Here is a 27,205-nt window from a genome sequence, read left to right as displayed (position 1 = left end):
TTACTTACAGCTGTTATGAGTTTTGCTTCATTCCTGTGCAGTTTATGACCATTTTTATGTGGTTGATATAATGGTGTATGTGCTTTTTTGACCCTAGCATGGTATTTGGTCAACTGTGGTGGTGGAATGCTTTATGGGTGTATCCAACTGGCTGAGGCAGCATGGACTTGCAGTTAATTACACTAAAATAGAGGTTATTGTTGTTTTTCATGATCTTTATATTACAGCACTCTCAATGCTGAAAATAGATGATGACTGCTTGACTAAAATAAGAAGATCACTATTTAGGTATTCTTCTCGATTTGCAGCTGTCTTTGCAAGCTCATGTACTAGGGTATGTGGTCTGTTTCTTATAAAATGAGGTGGTTCAGAGACTACGGGTTGTACTTGCTGATCTGAATTTTGCACACTATTTCAAGCTTTAATTACACCTTTATTGGGAGTATTGTAATGTAATTTATCAAGGTTTGCCTGCCTCTATATTGCAGTTGCCGCAAATAGTGCAAAATACAGTTGCTTGTTTATTACTGTGGCAACCTACATAGTCTCACATAATTCCATTGTTCGTACAATTTCACTGGCTTCCTATTGAGGCCCATGTTAAACTCAAGGTATTACTACTAAACGGACTTGGAAAACTCCAAAATTCCAGGAATAACATGTATAGAATGTTTGTACGTTTGGGAAGCTTGCCAGGTGCCCTTGGCCTGGATTGGCCGCTGTCGTGGACAGGATGCTGGGCTCGATGGACCCTTGGTCTTTTCCCAGTATGGCATTACTTATGTACTTATGTACTTATGTACTTTTGATGTGTAAAGAAGCTTGTAATTTATCCTCTGCATCTCTTCCCTGGTCTGTGCTTATATCTCTACCAGACCAATGCGCCAATGTTTCCAAAACACGTAAATGATCCCCTCTTTGGCTTTGGGTAGCAAATAGATTACTTGGGTTCATGCATTTTCTTTTTTTGCATCTTCCTTGTGGAATGCCTTGCCCTATGAGCTTCATTCAATGAGTGTATTGGCACTTTTAGAAGGTGCTTAGAGGACATTTGTTGACCACCGCTGTGGTGTCTAGTTATTGAAGTTTTTTCATCATTAGGTTTATTATTTATATCCCACTTTTACCCAAGGTGAGGTGCAATACAACATACATAATCAAAAACAAAAATACAAACAAACAATATGCAAAACTACAAATACATATACTGTATACAACTAAGAGCCCCATCGAGAAAAGATCCAAGAAAACCAACAGTCAAGATCTACACAAGTACCTGTTCCATATACTGCCCTAAACACATTGACACTTAAGAGCTCTTTTAAATGCTGAGGCATCTCCTCACAGCCCTGAATGTCATTGGTAACTGGTCCTACTCCATGATGCAGTAATCAAAAAGTGCTGCGCCTAGTGTCCTCAAAAGAAAGGATTGTAGGTCAGAACAACAAGCAGTTTAGTACAGTTTTACTTATGTCTAATTTGAATTGGCTTTTGTATTTGTTTTATGACTTATGTATGTTTATTGTACCTTGCCATGACCTAGCGGTGATTAGGTAGGTTATAAAATTGTTAAATAAATATGGGTTATGTTTTATTTAGGACTTTGATATACTGCCCTTCCCACACAGCATAACAAGATGGTGTAGAATCAAACTAAAGCAATAGAAAAGAACAGAGAGGAGTGCAAATATATCTCAGGAAGGAGAAAACAGAAAAGAGAAAGAAATAAAGATATTGAAAAGGAGAAAACAGGTTTCATGTATTCTAGGTGCAACACCATCATCTGCCGGCAGATAACCAAAAGCATTAATGAGTAAATGGGTTTTCAAAGCTGAACAAAATTTGGGGTAAGACAGCTCCAGAAGATCATTCCAATGGGAAGGTGCAGTACGAAAAAACGCACAGCACCTGGTCATCTCAAAAGTTGCAGAATGGACAGATGGTATGTTTCAAATGACACGAATAAATCTTCCCAGAGGGTGCAGGACAATAAATAAAAGTTAAGAAAAAATCCACACTGATATAGCATGATAACTCAAAGACTGTCAGCCCCCACACACAGCTCCAGTTAAGTGTTCAGGCACCTCAGAGCTAAACACCCCAACACAGAGTATCCAGCTCCTAACATAGGGCTACAGCCAGCATCTATCATAGGCAATCCCAAAACACTATGGGGATCATTTTCAAAGCACTTAGACTTACAAAGTTCCATAGACTACTATCACGCTTATTTTCGAAAGAGAAGGACGCCCATCTTTCGACACAAATCGGGAGATGGGCGTCCTCGCAAGGTCGTCCAAATTGGCATAATTGAAAGCCGATTTGTTGACACCCTCGATGACCAAAGCTCACGGGGGCATGTCGACAGGGTAGCAAAGGCGGGACTGGGGCGTGATTAGGAGATGGTCGTCCTCGGCCGATAATAGAAAAAAGAAGGGCGTCCCTGACGAGCATTTAGCCGACTTTACTTGGTCCATTTTTTTCATGACCAAGCCTCAAAAAGGTGCCCTAACTGACCAGATGACCACTGGAGGGAATCGGGGATGACCTCCCCTTACTCCCTCAGTGGTCACTAACCCCCTCCCACCATAAAAAACAAGTTTAAAAATACTTTTTTGCCAGCCTCAAATGCCATACTCAGGTCCATCGCAGCAGTATACAGGTCCCTGGAGCAGTTGTTGTGGGTGCAGTGTACTTCAGGCAGGCAGACCTGTGTGTGTTTGTGTGTGTGTGTGTGTGGGGGGGGGGGGGGTTGGGGGGCTCAGCACCCAAGGTAAGGGAGCTATGCACCTGGGAGCAATTTCTGAAGTCCACTGCAGTGCCCCCTAGGGTGTCCAGTTGGTGTCCTGGCATGTGAGGGGGGCCAGTGCACTAGAAATGCTGGCTCCTCCCATGACCAAAGGGCTTGGATCAGTGGCATAGCCACAGGTGGGCCTCAGGCCCATCGAACAGTAGCACATGGTAATGAAAATGCTGCTCTCCACAATACTGGCACCTTCGCATGCTCAGTTTTCAGTGCATGCCTGCTGCAGACTACCAAGGTGGAGACTGGAGAGAAGCATTTTCCCACCAGCTGAGATATTTTTTTGATGTGGGGTGGGGGAGAGAACATTTGGTGCCCACCCACTTCTTGCCTAGGCCCACCCAAAATCTGCTGTCTGGCTACGCCCCTGGCTTGGATTTGGATGTTTTTGAGATAGACGTCTTTGGTTTCCATTATCGCCAAAAACCGAGGACGACCATCTCTAAGGTCGACCTAAATGTCAAGATTTGGGCGTCCCCGACCGTATTATCAAAACAAAAGATGGACGTCCATCTTGTTTCGATAATACGTGTTGCCCGCCCTTTCGCGGCACCATCCTTAGAGTTGGGCACCCTTAGAGAAGGTCGTCCCAGTTCGAAAATGCACCTCCACGTAACTTTGAAGTCTAAGTGCTTTGAAAATATTACCTCTATGTATATGAACAAAAAAGCTCAAAGGCATAAAAAAAGCTCCACAAGCTGGGACTGTAGACAAGACAGAGAACAGTCCCATAGTAGAGAATATAACAAAAACAACCAGACTATAAAACCTCTGGGATAAAGTCTGAACAGTGCATCCAGCTACAAAAACAACCCCAAACTTATCTCATGGCTCCACAAAATCCCAGGGTATCTCCAACCGGTGCAACAAGCATACTCAACAAGGGCATCTCGTTTTGCTATCACTGTGTCAGGGATATATTCAAAATAAATTCAGATGGTTTCTTCTACATCTTTACTGTCCTTTAACCTCAGTGTTCACCAGTGTAGCCAATCAGAAGAACCTGCCCCCAGCAGTACTGTACATGAGAAGCAACCAGACCTTCAGCCAATCAGCGCATAGGAACTGCAGACAAAACAATTCACATTGTTTTCTGTATTAGCCAACTTTTCATTTATCTGACAATGGGTCGGTCCTGTTTAGGTCGGATAATTGAGACTTTACTATACTGAACTTTTTCAGGTAAGTATGTAATCCTCTTGACAAATCCTCTCTAACTATTCTGCAATACCAGTACAGCTCAAATACTTATTCTTTTTTTTCCCCAAAATTGTTTTACTAGTTTTTCTTATTTTTATCCAAGTTATGTTGGAAGATTATATCTTACAAACATTCTCTTCCTCTGATATTGAGCTTATGGCGGTCAGTGAATTGGGTGCTGACTGCCAAGGAATGAATTTGACCCAGTTATTCAATACCAGGTCTAATCCAGGCACCAACTTTGAATATCTGGGTTATGGCTGGCTGCTGGAATTTATCCAGGTACTGGTGATATTCTGTTTGGTATCCAGATAAAGGTAGAGCAAACTTTTTGCTGTCCTAACTTTATCTGGGCACTTACCTGTTTAGCAGACTGAATATTTCTGCTATCTGGGTAAATTAGGGCACTTCCCTAACTCCAGCAGCGACACCTGAGCTGTTGTTGAAAATTTGAATTGTAGTGGGTAAGGTGATGTCACAAAGTTGAAAGCTCTGCAGTTGGGAACGTGCTCTACGGAGGCTGGTAGGATGCAAACTAATCAGTTATGACTAAGCATAGACCCTGCAGTGCAGGCTGATGATGTCTCCAACACCTCAGCTGCTGCTGAAAATGTGAATTTGTGATTTTGTTTACTCTTTCTTGATTGATAGTAATTTATGGATATTCTTTTTAGAGTATATATTTTTTTGCGTTATCTTATCTGACCATGGCATTCCTTTCCTTAATTTGCATAATTTATTGAATTTATTAACTGTCTTTATGAAGAGATTTTTTTTGTTGTTTTACTAAAGGCGATATAGCAAATACAGAATAAACCATAAACTATAAACATACATATGTAGATTTGTAAAATGAAGCAACTACATGTGGATGTGTCAGCACCTACACATGGAATATGCAAAATGGCCACTTCAGAGTGTAACTGCCAAGACCTCCACATGGACGCTGCCAGATCTGTGCTGTTCATTTTTTTCAAAATGTGTATTTGCACAATGGATGCTCCCACTGCATCTGCCAGCAAATACAAATACACTCCTGCATACATAGGAGCCGACTCTGTGGGTGCTGTGGGTGCTTGAGCACCCTCAATATAGGGAATATTCATTGAATGTGTCCAGGGAGGAGTTATTTCCACTGGGCTTAGCACCCCCAATCATTTTGAAACGTTGGCTCCTATGCCTGCATATATTTTAGAAAAAGCTCTACACGACTGATCCTTTTCTAGAACATCACTGGAACTCAGCATGTCCCAACCTGGATGTCTCAATTCTGATCTCTGGGGGCAAGTCTATAATTTGGTGCTTCAGTTTACATGTCACAATGGTGCATGTTGAGCACCAATTTTATAATGGCATCTGGGTGTGCCTAGGCTGTTATGGAATACTAGTGTAAAGATGCTAAGGCACGGCAAACTTTAGGCATGACCACTTACACCAGGTCAAAGGCTGACATAAGTTGGGGCACTTACATGGACCATGCAAAGCACATAACTGATAGTATTCTGTATGCACTTGTATGCGTAAGTAACATAGTAACGTGGAGGGGAATAATCGAACGTCGCCGGCAAAATAGATCGCCGGCGATCTATTTTGGCGGCGGCGCAACAGCTGGCCGGAAACGTATTTTCAAAAAAGATGGCCAGCCATCTTTTTTTTCGATAATACGGTGTGGGCCGGCGAAATGCCTTGGATTTCGCCGGGTTTGAGATCGCCACTTTTGATTTTCCGCAATAATGGAAAAAACTGCCGGCGATCTCAAACCTGGCGAAATCCAAGGCATTTGGCCGTGGGAGGAGCCAGCATTTGTAGTGCAATGGTCCCCCTCACATGCCAGGACACCAACCGGGCACCCTAGGGGGCACTTCAAACATCTTTTATAAACAACCAAATTAGCTTCCAGGTGCATAGCACCCTTCCCTTGTGTGCTGAGTCCCCCAAATCCCCCCCGAAACCCACTGCCCACAAGTGTGCACCATTACCCTAGCCCTAAGGGCTGAAGGGGGGCACCTACATGTGGGTACAGTGGGTTTTGGGGGGTTTGGGAGGGCTCAACATTACCCACCACAAGTGGAACAGGTGGGGGGGGGGGGGGATGGGCCTGGCTCTGCCTTTCTGCAGTCCACTCCAACCAACAACAACTGTTCCAGGGACCTGCATACTGCTGTCTGGGTGCTGGGTATGACATTTGAGGCTGGCATACAGGCTGGCAAAAAAGGTTTGTATTTTAATAATTTTAGTGTGGGAGGGGGTTGGCGACCACTGGGGGAGTAAGGGGAGGTCATCCCCCATTCCCTCGGGTGGTCATCTGGTCAGTTGGGGCACCTTTTTGAGGCTTGGTCGTGAAAATAAAAGGACCAGGTAACCCGGCGAAATACTGCTTATCGCCGGGTTTTATTTTTCCATTATCCGCGAAAGCCGGCCATCTGGTAGCCACGCCCAAGCCTGCCCATGTCCCGCCTTCGCTTCGCCGCCAACACGCCCCTTAGAACTTTCACCGGCGAGGCGACGGGAAAGCGGCGAAGCTATCACAAATGTAGCTTTCGAATATATGCTTTTTGCCGCTTTTGCGAAATCGCCGGCCATATCCCGATTTGTGTCGGGAAATAGCCGGCGATTACTTTCGATTATAAGCTGGATAGTAACATAGTAGATGACGGCAGAAAAATACCTGCACAGTCCATCTAGTCTGCCCACGATAAACTCATATGTGTATACCTTACCTTGATTTGTACCTGTCTTTTTCAGGGCACAGACCGTATAAGTCTGTCCAGCAGTATTTCCCGCCTCCCAACCACCAGTCCTGCCTCCCATCACCGGCTCTGGCACAGACCCCGTATAAGTCTGCCCTCCCCTATCCTAGCCTCTCAACCACCAACCCCTCTTCCCCCCGCCACCCAATTTCAGCTAAGCTTCTGTGGATCCATTCCTTCTGCACAGGATTCCTTATGCCTATCCCACGCATGTTTGAATTCCATTACCGTTTTCATGTCCACCACCTCCCGCGGGAGGGCATTCCAAGCGCTCACCACCCTCTCTGTGAAGAAATACTTCCTGACATCTTTCCTGAGTCTGCCCTCTTCAATCTCATTTCATGTCCTCTCGTTCTACCGCCTTCCCACTCTGGAAAAGATTCGTTTGCGGATTAATACCTTTCAAATATTTGACATCTGTATCATATCACCCCTGTACCTCCTTTCCTCCAGAGTATACATGTTCATGTCAGCAAGTCTCTCTTCATACGTCTTGGAACGCAACTCCCATACCATCCTCGTAGCTTTTCTTTGTACTGCTTCCATTTTTTAAAGTGCCAATTAAGGCACCACAGGGCTTTTTTTGAGGGGGTACTGGGGTACTAAATACCGGCAACCTTTTCCATTGTCTTCTAAAATTGACCCATGGTCCCCAAGTTTTAATTGCAAGAGCTCAGGCCCTACACGCCAATTCTGCCTTGTGATAGATTCTGTGACTGGTTGCAGGGGGCCTGGCTATTGTGGGGTGGGTCCCTCAGTGATCACCCCACCCCTGAAGGCTGGCCTGTCATTTGAGAACCAGCACCCTTTTTCGCTAGAAAAAGTACACTGGGCACCACTGACACATGAATGACATGCATAACTGCACTCACCCAGTTATAGAACTCTCCTGAAAATGTTCTATGTAAAATATGTGTTAGTGCTCCTCCCTTTCCCTCAGTCCTCCTCCTTACCTTCACCCAATCTCTCTAATCCTCCCACCTGTCCCTAGCAGTCTCCCCTTTCTCTGTCCTCCCCCCTCTAACCAGTCACCTATCAAATCTCCCCATAGGAAGTCATCTTTTCACCATTGTCTCACTAATCTCCTTCTCTCTCTCAACCCTCATCCTCTTCCCCACCATTTCTCCCCATTCTAAACCCCCTAATCCAGTCTTCTAGCAAGCTAGCCACAGTCAGCCTTAGCTGGTTTGAGCCAGTAAGACTCCCACTGCAGCAACCTGTGACTCTGGGCTAGTCACTTAGGGGGTCTTTAACTTAGGCGAGCTGGCATTTTTAGTGCACATTAACAATAGGTATGCGCTAAATGCTAAAGACGCCCCATAAGAATACATTGATCTTTAACGTTCAGTACGTGCCTATTTTTAACATGTGCTAAAAATGCCAGCAAGCCTACATAAAAGAATCCCTTAATCTCCCATTGCCCCAGGTACAAATAAGTACCTATTTATAATATGTAAACTGCTTTAATTGCAACTACAGTATATCAAATCCTATCCCCTTTCCCTTTTAATCAGAGAGCGCCTCTGAATATCTGCACAGACTGCTGCAGCATTATCTGGAAGTGCTGGAGTGGCCCATGGGTGGGACAAAGTTCTCCAGGTAAGTAGGACACATAAATCCCAGTCCTATCCTATATCCAGGTATCAGCATGAATATTGGCAGTACCAGGTACATAACTTCCAACAGCTGCTGAAGCGCCAGATATCTGAAAATCTGCATCTAAATCAGCCCATGAGCAGCGTTTATAAAAACGCTGACTGCCATAGGCTGAATATTGGCTTGTATTTATTTTATTCCTTTACATTTTTAATTCTTCACATGTATCAGCAGAATCTGCTTAAGGCTCCTGATAATTATGAGATTTGCAGTAACTCTGGGTTGCTGTTTTTTAAATTTAAAGTATTTGAAAAATATCGTATACACATCATGAGGAGGTCAAGGAATCGTGCCATCGTATTGAATAAAGTATACAACTCAAGAAAGCAAAGTGGCATCTTGTATAGACACGAGCCATAACTTGTAATCTCAAGTGTCCCCCCCAATTTTTTAACTAGGAATTAGAAATTACCTCCCACTCACCGACGTCCTCTCTCCCCTCATCCAGGTGAGTTGGCAACTGCATCCAAAAATGCGGGCATATTCAATCTATCCTAGCAGTTTGTGCACACCAACATTACTGACTTCCCATCATTAGTGAAGGGTTCCAAACTTTCTGGCTGCACAGCTATCTTTTCTAGTCTGTAAGCAAACAAATAGCCCATTCTGTAAATGTCTCTGTGGTAAAGTGAAGAAGGGTGGGCCCAGAGCCCAGGTAAGGACAGCACCTACACAGCGGTTGCAGGTGAAAGGAAATACAGTTTATACAAGTATGAGTTAGTGAGACAGCATGGGGCATAATTATACATATATAAGAAATTATATTAAGTGTTAATTCTGTTAAAAATCTGGGGTTTAAAAGCTTGGTGTTTGAATCAACTTTTTTCACCCTGCAAGTGAAGGAATGCCAGCTGGATTAATTACCTTAGAAAGTCTAGCTTTTGGCTAAGCTAAAGGTAAAAAGGTCAGAGACAGAAACTTCTTTGACACCTTGTGAGGATGGATTGCTAATGCTAGCACATACATCTGTATACTATTATGAACAAGGCATGAGCCAGACATACTGTAGTTTAAAGCTGGTTAAATAATTCTAGATATTCTTGATATGTAGATTTTGTTATAAGGAATACTGATTCTGTGTATTTTAGAATATGTCTTATAAGGATGCTTATTTTAGAATATGTTTATTCTGTGTAGTTAATATGTAGAATACCTTTTTAAATCTAATGTTTGTTCAACTCTTTGCCTTACGTTCTGAGTAGGACTGCAGTGAAAAGGTCAGCATATGGTTTGACTTAGCCACAGTCCTAGCTAGTTCAGTGTGTGAAGCTAATAAGTGAAAGAGGTCAGAAAAGTCAACTCTCTTCTCCTTGATTGATTAGCTAAGTATAGGAATGGTCCTGAAAGTAATAACAGACTATATCTGTATGCTATTAAGTAAGACTGGCCCTTGACCCCTTAATGAATGCCAGAGTTCAGTTAGCAGTTAGTATGAAGTTGACTAGGAATATGAGAATGTCCCTTAGCCCCTAAATGAACTCAGTTTAAGCTATAGCTGAGAAATTAATCATAATAAAAATGTAAGAGATGGGAGCCACAATGTCTAGTGTGAGAGGCCCCAGGTCATAGGTCAGTTTAGGATATGTCTGGAACCTATGTAACTGATATTTTGAACATATGTATAAAGATGATTGGTTGAGACAAGGTAATTAATCTATTCTTTACCATCTGGAGAGTAAGGGGGGCTAGGAGGGAGATAGAACGGTATATAAGTGGGAGTAGAAGCAGCTTACGTCAGAAGGAACAGACAGAAGAAGGAGAGCTGAAGGAAGACAGACAGCAGAAAAAGAGAAGGAGCTGAGACAGAAGCCACAAAGACACAGAGAGCTGAGAAAGAGAAGAAGAGACTTAATGCTGATGTCCTACTTTGTTTGCTGGCAAATAAAGAAGATTTCTCCCTCATTCTGGTGTGTGCTGTTTGACTCCTGAAGTACCACAAGTTCTGCTAACAATAGGGGTAATTCATGCATCAATTCCTGCAACAGTAGGGATCCTGTTCCATTGACAGGTAGGAGGAGGAAAATAAACACAAAAAATGTTATTTAAATGTAAAGCACAAAAGGTTCTTAAATGTAGCAAGGCTCTCCAGTGGCCTGCTCCTGAAGGGCCACAATGTACATTACTGTTTCTCAGCATGACAATACACTGTACTTGTCTCTGGCTTGGTTCCCCAGAGTTACCAATATAGTCTCAAGTAGATACTTGAGTCAAAGTCCAAAATTGCAAGGGTCCAAGTTGAACTTGGCCTACCTGACTGTAGTAGTTGCAGTTCACATGTAGCTGGTGGAGGCAAATGCAGTTGCGCATTGCTGTGTCGCTGCTTCCCTCTGGGCCTCCTTAACCTAGCTATGACCTCAGCTTATATACTTCCTGGACCATTGTCCTCTTGGCTCCACCCCTCCCTCGTCACTTCCCCCTTGGGTGGAACTATGGGTTTTAAGGTAGCTCTGACATTGTAAGAGAGTGCTATTAAGGAAGAGGGGCAGCGTCCTATAGACTCCTTCACAGTCCCATAATTTCCGCAGGACTTCATCTTTACCTGACATACCAGACATTTTCCAATTTCTTGCAACACTGTTTTCTTGCTGCTACGAGAGAGAATCATACTAGCCTCTCTGCTTTAGATTTCCTTTCCCTGGTCCCAGGCATTTAAAAAACACATTTTATGGATGCATATCAAGATGTTACCTAGTAGTTTCTCTGATGAGCTCCCCTATCATGTCCTAAAACTTTTGGCTCTCAAAACAGTCCCACCATAAATGGTAAAATCTAACTTCCCCCTAACAACCCCTCCAATAGTGCCCCTCTCCTTTGTTGAGCTATTGTAGAAGTTGTTTAGGGAGTAAAATATATCTGGTACTAAAATCTTATATTCTAATTCTTCAGTTGGGCAGGATTCAGACGTCTTAGTGTTTTAAAAATAATCTTTCATTATTCTGCCGAAATATGTGCTCTCAAATCCTACTTCCACTTTCTCTGGAAATTCCTCTCCCTTATCCCTGCGTCGTATACACAATGTAGAGGACCCCAAGAGCTCCCCTCCCCCCCCCAACATTCCATTTAATTTTCCCCAAAATCTTCAATAGGAGAGGCAGACTCCTCAAGTCCTCCCGCTGCTGTTTCCCCACCAAATAGTGTTGAATCTAACAATAGTAATACTTGTCATTAGCTTCTAATTGATACTGTTCCCACAGCTCTTCCAATGGCATTTTGGTCCCATCCCCTCGTAAGAACTGGCTCAACTTATAAGGTCCTATGCATGAGGCATATTTTCAAAGCACTTTGGGAGGCTAAGTTCCATAGGTTCTATGAACTTTGGGAGGCTACGTGCTTTGAAAATGAGCCTGTATAGTTTTCCACACTTATAACAGGGGTGTAGGTTCCCAGTAAAAAGCTGTGAATATCTCTTGCCTTTCAGTACCTGATCCCGTACTTTGTCCCATAAAGGGTTACTGTATGCCACTGGTGGCCGCACCCCCCCCTGTGACAGATTCACAGCAAGTGCCAGTTGACATGCCTTCTTTGCTTCCAATCTCAGCGCTGCAATATTTTTCTATGAATATTACATCAGTGTCAATTCTATACAGACTTGGGGCCCCTGTTTACTAAGCCGCACTAGTTTTAGCGTGCAGTAATTGTGTAGATACCCATAATATTCCTAAGGATGTCTACATGGTTAGTACGTGCTAAAAACACTAATGACCTTAGTAAACGGGGCCCTTAGATTTACACCAACAGGACTCATACTCTAGTGAGTTTTGTTTTAACTTTCCACCAATACAGTTTTGGTCAAAAGATCTTAAGGGGGGAAGTTATCAACATGGGCTACCATTAAGATGTGTTATATTACAGTGAACCTGAATTATTAATAACTAGGTCTCATTGCATAAAATGTGACTTGTGATAAAATAACCCATCTTAACAGTAACCCACATTGATAATACACCCCTAAATTATGGACCACAAAATGATCTGACCATGACGTTCAATTGTCTGGATTAATCCTATATAGTTAGGTTGGTCAGCAAAATTCATCACAGAACTATTCAAGAAAGATATAGTAGAATTGGAAAAGGTGCAGCGAAGGGCGACTAAAATGATAGCGGGTATGGGACGACTTCCCTATGAAGAAAGACTAAGGAGGCTAGGCTATACAGCTTGTAGAAGAGAGACGGCTGAGGGAGACATGATAGAGGTATATAAAATAATGAGTGGAGTGGAACAGGTGATGTGAAGCGTCTGTTCACGCTTTCCAAAAATACTAGGACTAGGGGGCATGCGATGAAACTACAGTGTAGTAAATTTAAAACAAATCGGAGAGAAATTTTTCTTCACCCACTGTGTAATTAAACTCTGGAATTCGTTGCCGGAGAAAGTGGTGAAGGCGGTTAGCTTAGCAGAGTTTAAAAAGGGGTTGGACGGTTTCCTAAAGGACAAGTCCATAAACCGCTACTAAACGGACTTGGAAAACTCCAAAATTCCAGGAATAACATGTATAGAATGTTTGTACGTTTGGGAAGCTTGCCAGGTGCCCTTGGCCTGGATCGGCCGCTGTCGTGGACAGGATGCTGGGCTCGATGGACCCTTGGTCTTTTCCCAGTATGGCATTACTTATGTACTTATGGATATTAAAGTCCACCAACAAAATTAAAGGACAATAAAATAACATTTTATCTAATATCCAACTGGCTAATACTTCCAGCTTTTGAATCTAAGAAGTTGGAGATCTATAAATTGAAAGAAAGTTCTACTGATAAATGCCAGATATTCAAAAGGTTCTAAAGTTAATGATTGTATAATTGTTATGGATAAAACTGATAAACAAGTAGCATGCATCCTCTTTACGTTTTGGTCTGATATACAAAAAGAAAAAATTATCTATATATAAACTCACCCTCAACGTTCTGAAGACAGTGACGTCAGTGAAGCCAAGCCCTGACTTCCCTCAAAAAGGTTTGAAGGTTCGTGGTGGTGAAGCCACCAAAATCGCTCCGGGCCCCGCCCTCGAGGGTGGAGCAATGGCAGAACAACGAATGGGTTGGCAGGGAGGAGGCAGGGAGGTGGGGGTGTGGGTGGGAAATCGCTACGGGGCCCCGCCCTCGAGGGCGGAGCAAGGGCAGAACAACGAAGGGGTGGCAGGAAGGGAGGGAGGGGAGGGAGGCGGGGGGTGGGAAATCGCTACGGGCCCCGCCCTCGCGTCAAATGTCATGACGTTGAGGGCGGAGCAATGCCACAACGAAGGGGTTGGCGGGGGGGGGGGGGTGTTGCCGACGAAAACCTTGCTAGCGCCCGTTTCATTTGCTCAGAAACCGGCCTCTTTTACTAGTATATAATAAAACATAAGTCAAACCAGGGCTGGGAAAAGTAAGTCCCTTACACAATCTAATAAATAACAAAGAATAAATGAAACTGTAATAGCCGATCATTAACCAATCAAACTTTGATTCACATCTTTTCACACAGGAATCCAAACCTCCCTTAATCAGAGACACCAGTCTAGAAAATTGGGTGATGACCATCTTTAGCCCAATATGGCTTCTTCCCCAGATTACCTTCACAGCATACTCAGTTACTGTGCATACTACAAATAATATATTCTATGACTGATGACATAATATTGAAATTCACCTATACACCTACAATGATATTACCAAACATGCACTTATCAGCCAAGAAGGAGAATGCAAAGGAGCAACATCCTTTGGTGTCCACCTATGGCAATATGTTACTAGGGTTTAGGACTTACAGGTGGTTCAGTATGATGCAGTGAAGTTGTTGGAGTTTCCAACAAATGCTTCTATGGCCTTTTGCAGGTGAATTAAGCAACAAAAGTTCATAATACAGTATGCACATGGTTGCCAACTGCCAGGACGCAAGACTGGTTTTTCTCACTCTCTTTCTATCAGGTTCTGGGTGTTGAGTGATAATGCAAGAAGGTGATCAGAGCTTCTAGCAGATGATCCATACATAAATTGTATTTTCAATCTACCCATATTATTTTTCATTTCATTTATTACCATTTCTATACTGCCCTTATCCAGAGTGGTGAAAAACTCAAACATAACAAGTATTGTCCGATTGAAGCACCCGCTTCAGGCAATATAGATGAAGACAGTCTGATAAATACTGGGATGAATCATGATGCACACAATAATGAACCACTATCAGCAACTTGTATTTATTCTATCTTGCATGGGTAACCAGTTTAATTTCTGATAACAGGGAGTAGCATGTTTGTATTTTGACAGTCCACATAACAAACGTACTGTCAAATTCAGCACTACCTGCAATGCCTGTATAAATACAGCAGGCAGTCCCACATAACAAATACTACAGTAGTCCAGACCAGTCAAAATCAAACTCTGCAACACCCTACAAAAGTCATTCTGCGATATAAACAGGTGTCATTTGCTAAGTAAGCGACAGGATTGTGAAAAATTGCAGAAGGACCTCATGAGACTGGGAGACGGGGCGGCTAAATGGCAGATGATGTTTAATGTGAGCAAGTACAAGGTGATGCATGTGGGAAAAAAGAACCCGAATTATAGCTACGTCATGCAAGGTTCCACGTTAGGAGTTACGGACAAAGAAAGGGATCTGGGTGTCGTCGTCGATAATACACTGAAACCTTCTGCTCAGTGTGCTGCTGCGGCTAGGAAAGCGAATAGAATGTTGGGTATTATTAGGAAAGGTATGGAAAACAGGTGTGAGGATGTTATAATGCCGTTGTATCGCTCCATGCTGCGACCGCACCTTGAGTATTGTGTCAGTTCTGGTCACCGTATCTCAAGAAAGATGTAGTAGAATTGGAAAAGGTGCAGCGAAGGGTGACTAAAATGATAGCGGGATGGGACAACTTCCCTATGAAGAAAGACTAAGGAGGCTAGGACTTTTCAGCTGGAGAAGAGACGGCTGAGGGGAGACATGACTAGAGGTATATAAAATAATGAGTGGAGTGGAACAGGTGGATGTGAAGCGTCCTGCTCACGCTTTCCAAAAATACTAGGACTAGGGGGCACGCGATGAACTACAGTGTAGTAAATTTAAAACAATCGGAGAAAATGTTTCTTCACCCAACGCATAATTTAAACTCTGGAATTTGTTGCTGGAGAACGTGGTGAAGGCAGTTAGCTTGGCAGAGTTTAAAAAGGGGTTAGACAATTTCCTAAGGACACATCCATAAACCACTACTAAATGGGAAAAATCCACAATTCCAGGAATAACATGTATAGACTGTTTGTACGTTTGGGAAGCTTGCCAGGTGCCCTTGACCTGGATTGGCTGCTGTTGTGGCAGGATGCTGGGCTCAATGGACCCTTGGTCTTTTCCCAATGTGGCATTACTTATGTACTTATGTTACCTTTTTACCACAGAACGTATCTGAGAGGAAAAGGACAGTGTAGTATCATCCAATACACCCAATTTTTTTACAACAGAAATACAGGAATCACAACATAGATATTACAACCTCGGCTGGAAAAGACGCTGTTGGTTCATGGTCACTGGCAACATTTCTGTTTTTTGACATATTAAGGGATAGATTATCCTAGGACATCAACTATTCATGATCTCTAATGGGGTAAATTTATAAGATTTTTTTTTTGCACATGTACTATATTTTATAGGCTCCATAAAATTACTCCATGGGGAACATTTGTAAAGTTTACACGGTGACAAGAATGCATGCACGTTTAAATAACTCAGATGTAGGCATGTTCAGGGAGTAGAATTTACACAGAGCTGTGGCTTAATGCATGTTGTTTATAAAATGTGTGCATTCACATGTATTTTATATGCGAATATTTACACAGCTTTCAAGCAGACAGAAATACCCACAGCTTCTTTAACTGTGATTTCATTAGGTTTGGTGGAGTAATTTTAAAACACGTGGAGGGGAATAATCGAACGCGAACGCCTATCTCCATGGGGTCTATGTCCGAAAACGGGTACGTGAAGAGGCGGGACAGACCGTATTTAAAAAAATGGACGTTTTTCAGCTGGGCGTTTGTGTTTTTTTAGCGATAATGGAAACTAAAAACGCCCAGCTCAAAAACGTCCTAATCTGAGCCATTTGGTTGTGGGAGGGGCCACGATTCGTAGTACACTCGCCCCCCCTGACATGCCAGGACACCAATTGGGCACCCTAGAGGTCAGTGCGGTGGACTTCAGACAACGCTCCCACATGCATAGCTCCCTTACCACGGGTGCTGAGCCCCCATCCCCCTCCCCAAAACCTACTACCCACAAATGTACAACACTACCATAGCTCTTAGGGGTGAAGGGGGCACCTACATGTGGGTACAGTGGGTTTTGCAGATCTCCCATTTACCAGCACAAGTGTGACAGGTAGGGGGGATGGGCCTGGGTCCACCTGGCTGAAGTGCACTGCGGTACCCACTAAAAGTGCTCCAGGGACATGCATACACGCAGGCCTCTAGGACTTGTTTGCTGCTATATAACATTGGCACACCAGTTGACACCTGAAGACTAATCTCTCCGAAAAATGTCCTTTATTGGAATAAGCATGCTTACTCACAGTTAACTGCAGATCAGAGGTTGTGCCTCACTGGCAACGAGTCTCCCTGGTACTGAGATGAGCAGTAGGTCAGAGCTGGCAGAATGGTGTACAATGCCCTCTTTCAGCCACATTCAAGGCAAGAACTAAGTTCTGTAACGTGGCTAACAAGTGAAAGGGATCTAAAACTGGCTTACAAAAATGGCCACTACCTTATGGACTACCAAAACAAAACAGGGCACACTCTGACCCAGTAAGCAGGGGGAAAAAGCACCATGGGAGTAGAGCCTACCAACTACCAACATCGTGAGCATTTGCCCAAGCTAGTGGAATCACGGAGCCCAATATCCTACACCCACCACAATGCATTGCTGATGTGACTCTGCAGTGCTTTTAACAGAACAGGTGTCACACCTCACCCGAGAGCCACATCAGAATCAGGGAAAGGCTGTCACAGGATAGAACACATTCTGCTGTCATGGAGGTGGGTACGGCATTTGAGGCTGGCATAGAGGGCTGGAAAAAAAAGTTTTTAAAGTGGGGTTTTTTTGGTGGGAGGGGGTTAGTGACCACTGGGGGAGTTCCGGGGAGGTCATCCCGCTTCCCTCCAGTGGTCATCTGGTCAGTTGGGGCACTTTTTTGGGACCTGTTCATGAAAAAAAAGGGTAAAAAAAAGTGACCCAAAATTGCGGTAAAAACGCCTTTTTTTTCGATTATCAGCTAAAGACGCCCATCTCTCCTCGGCCGCATTACCACGCCCCAGTTCCGCCTTCCCATGCCTCCAACATGCCCCCATCAACTTTACCCGTTTCCACGACGGATTGCAGTTGGAAACGCCCAAAATCGGCTTTCGATTATACCGATTTTGGGCGCCCACGGGAGAAAGAACGCCCATCTCCTGATTTGGGTCGCAATATAGGCGTTTCCCCTCGTTCAATTATAAGCTGGAAAGGCACTATACGTCTTTATACACTAGGTTACAAATTGGTGCCTTCTTGCCTTTCATTTAAGGTGACCTATTGTGAGCTAACCCTCTCAGCTCTCTGCTGAAGGAGATAGGCTGTTTCCTGTTTTCCCATCGAAGAACATCAGCTATTGTCACAGCAATAAATTCACTTGTTTGTACAGGGTCGGTAGGGGCTAAGACAATAATTTACCTGATAAGAGAGATGTTTTTGCGGGGCACTTCTTTGAGATCACCAATGGAAGTCACTTTGCCTGCAAAGCAGTAATTGGGGTTGTAGTCAGTCATAAGGTGGAGGTCCGCAGCTTGCTCAGTTTGTAGTCAGGGCTCTGTAGTTCCATCTGCATGGTCTGTAACTCCTGATGCTTCCGGCGGTACACTACATACGGAATATGGAAACAGTGAGGTCAATGTTCAGCCACCATGGATCCTTCTTTAAAACACCGCTGCAGTGGTCAAAAAACATTCCGGATACTCATCACCTCTATCCAGATAGTAGCTGGTACTGGGATATCTGGAAAAGATGGTCAGCGATGTAACTATCCAGATAGTGGCAGGTGTTCAGTTTCCTATCTGGAAACTTATCCAGGTAACTTAGGACAGCTTTTTAGCTGTTCTAAGTTTCTAGATATCCGGATAATGGGCTATTCAGTCTGCTAAGTTCCAGGACCACCCTGCCTCCCGCCTATGTTCCGAATAGTGCTGATGCACTATTCAGCGGCACTAATCGGATTAGTGCTGCTAAATATCATAGTTGGCAGCATTTATTCCGGATAGCGGGTGTTGTTATCTGGGTATGTGCTTTTGAATACTGACCTGGGTAGTTGGGTGGGTGACCCAGAATGCAGTTATTAAGGGAAAGGAAACAAAATGCTTAAGACAATGACAGGATAGTGCTCTGGTGCTGAGTTAGATAAATCAAAGTGAGTACTAATTCATTATGATTTCTTTCAAGCATTTTATTTTTATGTGCTATATACGTAACTGAATAATCTTTGCAGCATTTGACAAAATGAAAAATGAAAATACCTAGGGAACATGTTTGTTCATTTTAGATTTGTTTTAGTTTTTTCCAGATTTTTGGCTACTTTTCAGTTGTTCCAAATTTATTTGAATAAAATTTTTAATCCAGGCTAATTCACTTTAATGCATTAATTCACAGATTAATGGGTGTTAAATTGATTTAACATACATTACGCCCCCCCCCCCCCCCCGTTTACTAAGCCATGCAGCTTAGTAAACAGGGGGGTACATTTTTAAGGTGCACTAGTTAGCTTGTATCCCTGGAAAATATGATACATTTAGATAACTCAATGCTTGCAGTGCACTTCAGTCCAATGCACAGGTCTGCATGCTGCAGTGCCTCCTATCATATTCCAACACTTACCAAACATAATCCCCGAAAAGGTCAGGATAAGGGCTGCCACAAGTGCTGAGGTTACCACGGACAAGATCACAGAAAAGAGGGAGATGAGACTCTGGAATGCTGGCCACTTGGTTACCTGGAGGAAAAAATAAGAAAAAAAATACTTACACATTTACCCTCACCCTCCCCTTTTACAACCCATGCTAGTGGCTGCTGGTGCGGTAATGTCGACACAGCCCATTTAAAATGAAGGTAAAATTAGTCCTTACCTGATCATTTTCTTTCCATTAGTCCCAATAGATCAATCCAGAGACAAGTGGGTTATGTCCCTCTAACAGCAGGTGGAGATAGAGAGAACCTCAGAGGTTTGCTATATGTGGACATGCACAGCCACCTCAACCTCAGTATTGTCAATATCAAAGCAATGGAAGAAGAAGAAGAATAAATCCAGCATTAAAAATCCTCTCTTGCCTCTAAAAAGCCTCAGTTAGGCTCCTCTTTCACTGCTCCTGCAGGAGGAAGACATCTGCAGTGATAAACTGTAGCTTATAGGTTGACCTCGCGTTTTTGGTTGTTGTTGATGCTGATTGTTTTGTTTTTAATTTAATTTAATTTTTGAAGAACTGAAACAACCGGAAAGAAAAAGAACCTCGCAAATTAAACCAAGGATGGGCCTCTGGATTGATCTGTTGGGACTAATGGAAAGAAAATGATCAGGTAAGGAATAATTTTACCTTCCATAGAGTCCCACAGATCAATCCAGAGATGAGTGGAATGTATCAAAGAAGTCCACAACCAGGGTGGGACACTCCAACCCCTGAAGACAGGCACCCCATGGTCTGATAGTCCAGATCAACAACGACAGGAGCTAACTCAGGAGGCAAAAAATTCAGTGGCCATCCCTGAATGCCCCAGAGCTATTAGAAGAAAGGACCGACCCTGGGAAGGAAGAGCAACAGATATTTGACCAGACCTGAAGAAGGACATGTGCATCCTGAAAGCACCAGGAACAGTGGATATACGTATACCCAAACCAGAACAGGGTCATGAGAAGGAGAGTACTGCGGCCAGAGACCCACTGGTCAGGCTAGCTGTAAACCAATCGCAGGAAGCAACTTCCGTGGCCAAGAGATCCTCACAAATCCCCCACATACCATACACAATAAACCACCACTGGCATAGGAAAGACGCACAGGACCAGACCCCACAGCAAAGGTGCCAAAGCAAAGTTGCCAGGCCATGGAATGTATCCATTCGCCATGGTGGCACACAAGGAAAGTTCCTCAAAGATCTCTAAGAATGTGAGAGAAGAGCGAGGCCTGAGCAGACAGCCCGGCATGAAGAGCTTGAAAGAGCAGCCCTAAATAGAACAGAGCTCCCCCTAGGAAGCCTGAATCCTAATCCATGACTGAGAAGCCATCAGGAGCACCAGAAAACACTCAGGTCTAGAACCGCCCTCGGGAGAGGAAAAGACTCCTGAGACAGACAAGACCTCACTGTCCACCCCATTAGGCAACATGCAGGGCCAGAATTCAGCACTGCAGCTGCATCCCCTACAAGAGCCTGAGCCAGGCCTCCCCAGCAAGCTACTGTAAAGTCCGCCAACATGGCATACCACATCCAAGCAAAGGACAGCAGATGGACGGAGTGAACCTCCCAGGGTGGACACGTTGGCAGAACCGGAACCAGGGAAGTGATTCCCAACAGCTGGCCATGCAGCCAGAGACAGGGGAGGAAACACTCACTACAGCCGCATACTGTGCAGTCAGGGAAGACCCTATGGCCGAAGATGGAACCAGACACAGCTCAACGGCTAATGTCAGAATGAAGGCTTCCAGTACCAAGGTTGGCGGAAGGCCAAACTGAAGGATCTAATTCCCAGCAAGGCCCATCACGACTGCTAGAGGTGGAGCTAGGCAAAAGCCTGATGGTCAAAACCAGAGTCAGGCAAACGCTCGATGGCTGACACCACAGCAAAGTCAAAGCAGAAAACTAGAAGGAGGGAAGACTCCACGGATGGAACGGGAGCTAGAAAGAACTCCATGGATGGGACTGAGGCTGGGCAAGTTCCCTCCCCTTTCCGGACGTAGCCAGGGCTAGGACTGCTGTAGTTAAAAACAAACCCTAGGAAGGCCAAGCTCTATGGGCAAAGCCGTAGGCAGGCAAGGCTCAACACTGAGAGACATAATAAGGCTCAACATCCGGAGACAGAGCCACAGCTTGATGTCCGGAGATGGATTCAAAGTTCGCTGTCTGGAGACGGAGAAAGTCTCAATGTCCAGAGATGGAGCAAGGCTCGATGCCTGCAGATGGGGCAAGGCTCATGCTCGGAGAAGGAGCAAGGCTTGATGCTCAGAGACGGAGCAAGGCTGGACGTCCAGATACTGAGCAAAGGTCGACGTCTGGAGACTGGTTAGGATTCGCCCTTCGGAGACGGAATAAGGTAGAACCCCCCCCTGTGCCTTAACAATACCAGACTTCCAGAACTGGAGCTAGACCAGGCTCCGGGAGATGGAGCCAGGCTAGACCTCCAAAGAAGGAGGAACACTTGACTTCCAGAGGTGGAACAAGGCTCGACATCCAGGGATGGAACAATGTTCGGCGACCAGGGGCTGAACGATGGTCAATGTCTGGAGGCTGAGCAAGACCCACCCTCCAGAGATGGAGTAAGACTAGACTCCCCCTTGCTGTAGCAAAGCTAGACCTCCAGAGACGGAGCAAGCCCACGTCACCAGAAGACTACCAAGCAGGAAGAAGACTCAACATCCAGTAATGGAACAAGGCTCTATACCAAAAGCTGAAACGAAGCACGATGTCCAGAGATGGAGCAAGACTCAACCACTAGAAACTATGTTATGCTCAATATATTGGGTGGTGTCCAAAGTGGAGCAGGTCCCGCCACCTTGCGACTCCCACAAAACTGAGCAAGGGTCCTCATCCAGAGACTGACCCAGGTCTGAGAAGGGAAGGCTCAGTGTATTCAGCACCAGCATTCCCAAAAGACCCGTCTTCATGGTCCCAATTGCTACCAGGGAAAAGGAAGTGTCCACTCCTAGCTGCATACCCTGGTATGAGCTAGCGAAAGCCGGACTAATGGCAGAACTCGAGGCGCAGGGCGCATCTTCCCTGTCCAGATGAACTTTGAATGGGACTCCTAAGAGTTCTGCTACTAGACAGTCTTGGAAGGAAACAACTGGCCACAGATGTGGACCAAAAACTGCAAACATGCCCCGGACTACCATGGACTTGGGAATGTGGAATGGCAATAGCTGCACCCTGTCAGCCAGGAGATCCCAGTCCTGGAATCCCCACCAACCATAGGAGCAAGTAGGGAAAACAAAGCTCGCTAGTCACCTTGCTGAGCTCCCAGACACAATAACTGCAACTGAGAGTACAGCAGGTGATAAAAGCATTAAGCCTTATGATCTAGAAAGGCTTACAGTGCCCTTGCTGAAGGGGATGGGGTAAAGAATTTATCAGAATGCCATCCGATAGTGGGTCAGCTAGCCCTTAAGGAAGGATCCACTGAAACCTCTTGGTTTACCTAGACCTACAGGCCTGCTGATAGTCAGCTACAGAACAGAACGCTGGGCTAGTGAGACCTTAGTCTGGGCCAGCACAGCCACATTAGCTTAAGCAGAGGATGAGAAGGCCACAGAAAAACCTCATAAGTCACCTGACTTGTATTTAGCCTAAACTTGAGAACGAGGCATTTCGGGAAATAACTTCCTAAACCCATGACAAGAGTAGGTGAAGCAATTTAGACCAGATCTGGATGGAACATACACTGGAACACACTTACATAAGTACATAAGTATTGCCATACTGAGACAGACCAAAGGTACATCAAGCCTAGCATCCTGTTTCCAACAGTGGCCAATCCAGATCACAAGTACTTGGCAAGATCCCAAAAAAGTACAATACATTTTATGCTGCTTATCCTAGAAATAAGCAGTGGACTTTCCCCAAGTCCATTTTAATAATGGTCTATGGACCTTTCCTGTAGGAAGATGTCCAAACCTTTTTTAAACTGTGCTAAGCTAACCGCCTGTACCACATTCTCTGCAAATGAATTCCAGAGTTTAATTACATGATGAGTGAAGAAAACTTTTCTCTGATTTGTTTTAAATTTACTACATTGTAGCTTCATCGCATGCCCCCTAGTCCTAGTATTTTTTGAAAAAGTAAACAAACGATTCACGTCTACCCGTTCCACTCCACTCATTATTTTATAGACATCTATCATATCTTCCCTCAGCTGCCTTTTCTCCAAGTTGTTCAGCCTTTCCTCATAGGGAAGTCGTCCCATCCCATTTATCATTTTTGTCACCCTTCTCTGTACCTTTTTAAATTCCACTATATATTTTTTTGAGATGCGGTGACCAGAATTGAACACAATATTCGAGGTGCAGTCGCACCATGGAGTGATACAAAGGCATTATAATGTCCTCATTTTTGTTTTCCATTCCTTTCCTAATAATACCTAACATTCTATTTGCTTTCTTAGCTGCTGCAGCACACTGTACAGAGGGTTTCAATGTATCATCAATGACAATGCCTAGATCCCTTTCTGGGTCAGTGACTCCTAACGTGGAACCTTGCATGATGTAGCTATAATTCGGGTTCCTCTTTCCCACATGCATCTCTTTGCACTTGCTCACATTAGACGTCATCTGCCATTTAGACACCCAGTCTCCTAGTCTGGTAATGTCCTCTTGTAATTTTTCATAATCCTCTTGCGATTTAACAACTTTGAATAACTTTGTGTCATCAGCAAATGTAATTACCTCAGTAGTTACTCCCATCCAGGGCTGTGCCAACACGGTAAGCGGGGTAAGCATAGCAGGGGGGCGCCCCCCTCTGGGGGGCACCGCCGCACCATGCTCGCCCTCCCGCTCCCATTGTTCAACTGCCCGCCCTCTTCTCTCCCCCCCAACATCCCTTTTCTTTTTTTTCTTTTTAAATTTACCTCCATGGCGGTCCAGCAGCGCAGCGTCAGTGAAGGAGGCGGCGCTCCCGACATCTCTAGCCTTCCCTTTGCTGTGTTCCGCCTTCTTCTGATGTCAAGGAAATGACGTCAGAAGAAGGCGGAACACAGCGAAAGGAAGGCTAGAGACGTCAGGAGCACCACCTCCATCACTGACGCTGCACTGCTGGACCGCCACGGAGGTAAATTTAAAAAGAAAAAAAGAAAAGGGATGTTGGGGGGACAGAAGAGGGCGGGCAGTTGAACAATGGGAGCGGAAGGGCAGGGGAGAGAGGAGCATGGATGCGAAGGGGGGGGGAGAAGAGGGCGGGCCAGGCCAACTGGGACATGGGAGCGGGAGGACAGGGGAGAGAGGAGCATGGATGCGAGGGGGGGTCATGGAAGGGAGAGAGGGGAATTGCTGGATAGGGATTAATGGAGGGTGACAGAGGAGCATGGATGGGAGGGGCAGGGCTCAGGGATAGAGGGGAATTGCTGGATAGGGAATTAGGGATGAATGGAGGGGACAGAGGAGCATGGATGGGAGGGCAGGGCTCAGGGAGAGAGGGGAATTGCTGGATAGGGATTAATGGAGGGGGCAGGGGACAGAGGAGCATGGATGGGAGGGCAGGGCTCAGGGAGAGAGGAGAAATTGCTGGACATAGAGGGGAGGGAAAAGAGATGAAGGAGATGAAATGAGGGAAAAGGAAGAGAGGAGAAAAACTGCACATGGATGAAGAAAATAGGCAGAAGCTGAGGACCAGAAATGAAGAAGACAAGGAGGAAAGGAAAGAAATAAATGGAAGTGAATCCCTGGAAACGGAGTTAAGAGGACAGATAGGAGCAGAATCAGATACTGGGTCAGCATGATCAGAAAAAGAAAGTCACCAGACAACAAAGGTAGAAAAAAATCATTTTATTTTCATTTTAGTGTTTGGGATATGTCCACTTTGAGAATTTACATCTGCTATCTTATTTTGCAATGTATAGCAATTTGTTTCTAAGAATATTGCTGACAATTCCTGTCAGTGTGGCAAGTGGTGAGCGATCATTTTCAAGGGGGGGGGGGAGGGGGAGGGGCGTCGCCGCCAACTGACAGTCTGCAGGGGGGTGGCGCCAACTGATAGTCTGCAGGGGGGCGCCAGAGACCCTAGGCACGGCTCTGCTCCCATCTCTGGATCATTTATAAATATGTTAAAGAGCAGCTGTCCCAGCACAGCCCTTGGGGAACTCCACTATCTACCCTTCTCCATTGAGAATACTGACCATTTTACCCTACTCTGTTTTCTGTCTTTTAACCAGTTCTTAATCCACAATAGGACACTACCTCCTTTCCCATGACCCTCCAAATTCCTCTGGACTCTTTCATGAGGTACTTTGTCAAATGCCTTTTGAAAATCCAGATACACAATATCAACCAGTTCACCTTTATCCACATGTTTGTTCACCCCTTCAAAGAAATGTAACAGATTGGTGAAGCAAGCTTTCCCTTCACTAAATCCATGTTGGCTTTGTCTCATTAATCTATGCTTTTGAATATGCTCTGTAATTTTATTCTTTATAATAGTCTCTACCATTTTGCCTGGCACCAACGTCAGGCTCACTGGTCTATAATTTCCCGGATCTCCTCTGGAGCCTTTTTGTAAAAATTGACGTTACATTGGCTACCCTCCAATCTTCCGGTACCACACTTGATTTTAAAGATCAATAGTTCATTTTTCAAATCTATCAGTACTCTGGGATGAATACCATCTGGTCCAGGAGATTTGCTACTCTTCAGTTTGTCAAATTGCCCCATTACATCCTCCAGGTTTATAGAGATTTCATTCAGTTTCTCCAACTTGTCAGCTTTGAATACCATTTCTGGCACTGGTATCTCTCCCAAATCTTCCACGATGAAGACCAAAGCAAAGAATTCATTTAATCTTTCTGCTATGGCTCTGTCTTCCCTGATTGCCCCTTTTACCCCTTAGTAATCTAGTGGCCCAACTGATTCTTTTGCCAGCTTCCTGCTTTTAATATACCTAAAAAAAAATTTCTATGTGTTTTTGCCTCCAATGCAATCTTTTTTTTCAAAGTTCCTCTTTGCCTTCCTTATCAGAGCTTTGTATTTGACTTGACATTCCTTATGCTGTTTCTTATTATTTTTAGTCGGTTCCTTTTTCCATTTTCTGAAGGCTTTTCTTTTAGCTCTATTAGCTCCCTTCATCTCACTTTTTAACCATGCCAGCTGTTGTTTGGTTTTCCTTCCTCCTTTTTTAATACACGTAATATATTTGGCCTGGGCTTTCAGGATGGTATTTTTGAACAGTATCCATGCCTGATGTAAATTTTTGACCCTCGCAGCCACTCCTCTAAGTTTTTTTTCACCGTTCTTCTCATTTTATCATAGTATCCTATTGAAAGTTAAATGCTAACATATTGGATTTCCTGTGTATAGTTACTCAAACGCTAATATCAAATCTGATCATATTATGATAACTGTTATCATGCAGCCCCAGCACCATTACCTCCCGCACTAGATCATGCGCTCCACTAAGGACTTCCTGTTGCAGCACTGAAAAGTACCATCTACAGGTAGAGCCAGAGAAAAAGGCTCAAGAACTGTGAATGCCTCAGTCAGAGCGCGAAACCTGAAAGTGCAGGAAAGGTGAGCCGGCTACAGCCGCAATCTGCCTAGCCCTCTGCGACTGAGAAACCGAGAAAGGGAAACACCCCCAAAGTGACCTGCAGCATGCCGACCCAACTGGCAGCCGCGCTGAGACAAAGCCGAGAACAGTGCACCACGAGGTAGCTGCAAGATGGCGCTGCAAGCACGTGCCTGGCGCAACTCAAGACAAAGAACCATTGCCTAAGAGTACCCCGCTATACGCTGCAATCCCCATGGACCCAAACACAGCCAGCTGAGAGTCCATACAATGCAAGAAGCGGCAAACTGAGCAGGCAGTGGGAGAAAACAAAGGCAGTGAGGCTGAGCTGGTCAGC

General features: G+C 44.6%; 1 protein-coding gene across 1 annotated transcript in view; it reads right to left on the bottom strand.

The window, feature by feature from the left end:
- Window positions 1-19,355, bottom strand: part of ALK (ALK receptor tyrosine kinase) — a 75,562-nt gene extending 56,207 nt beyond the window's left edge. The window contains 3 exon segments of the mRNA XM_030196122.1: window positions 18,082-18,178; window positions 18,181-18,267; window positions 19,276-19,355. Coding sequence (XP_030051982.1) covers window positions 18,082-18,178; window positions 18,181-18,267; window positions 19,276-19,282 — 191 coding nt within the window. The 5' untranslated portion in view covers window positions 19,283-19,355.
- Between the last annotated feature and the right edge of the window lie 7,850 nt (window positions 19,356-27,205).

This window comes from Microcaecilia unicolor, chromosome 3 (assembly GCF_901765095.1).
Source record: "Microcaecilia unicolor chromosome 3, aMicUni1.1, whole genome shotgun sequence".
Taxonomy (NCBI): Eukaryota; Metazoa; Chordata; class Amphibia; order Gymnophiona; family Siphonopidae; genus Microcaecilia; species Microcaecilia unicolor.
Note: the sequence above shows the minus strand (reverse complement) of the source record. Positions and strands in the feature narration are given on the sequence as shown.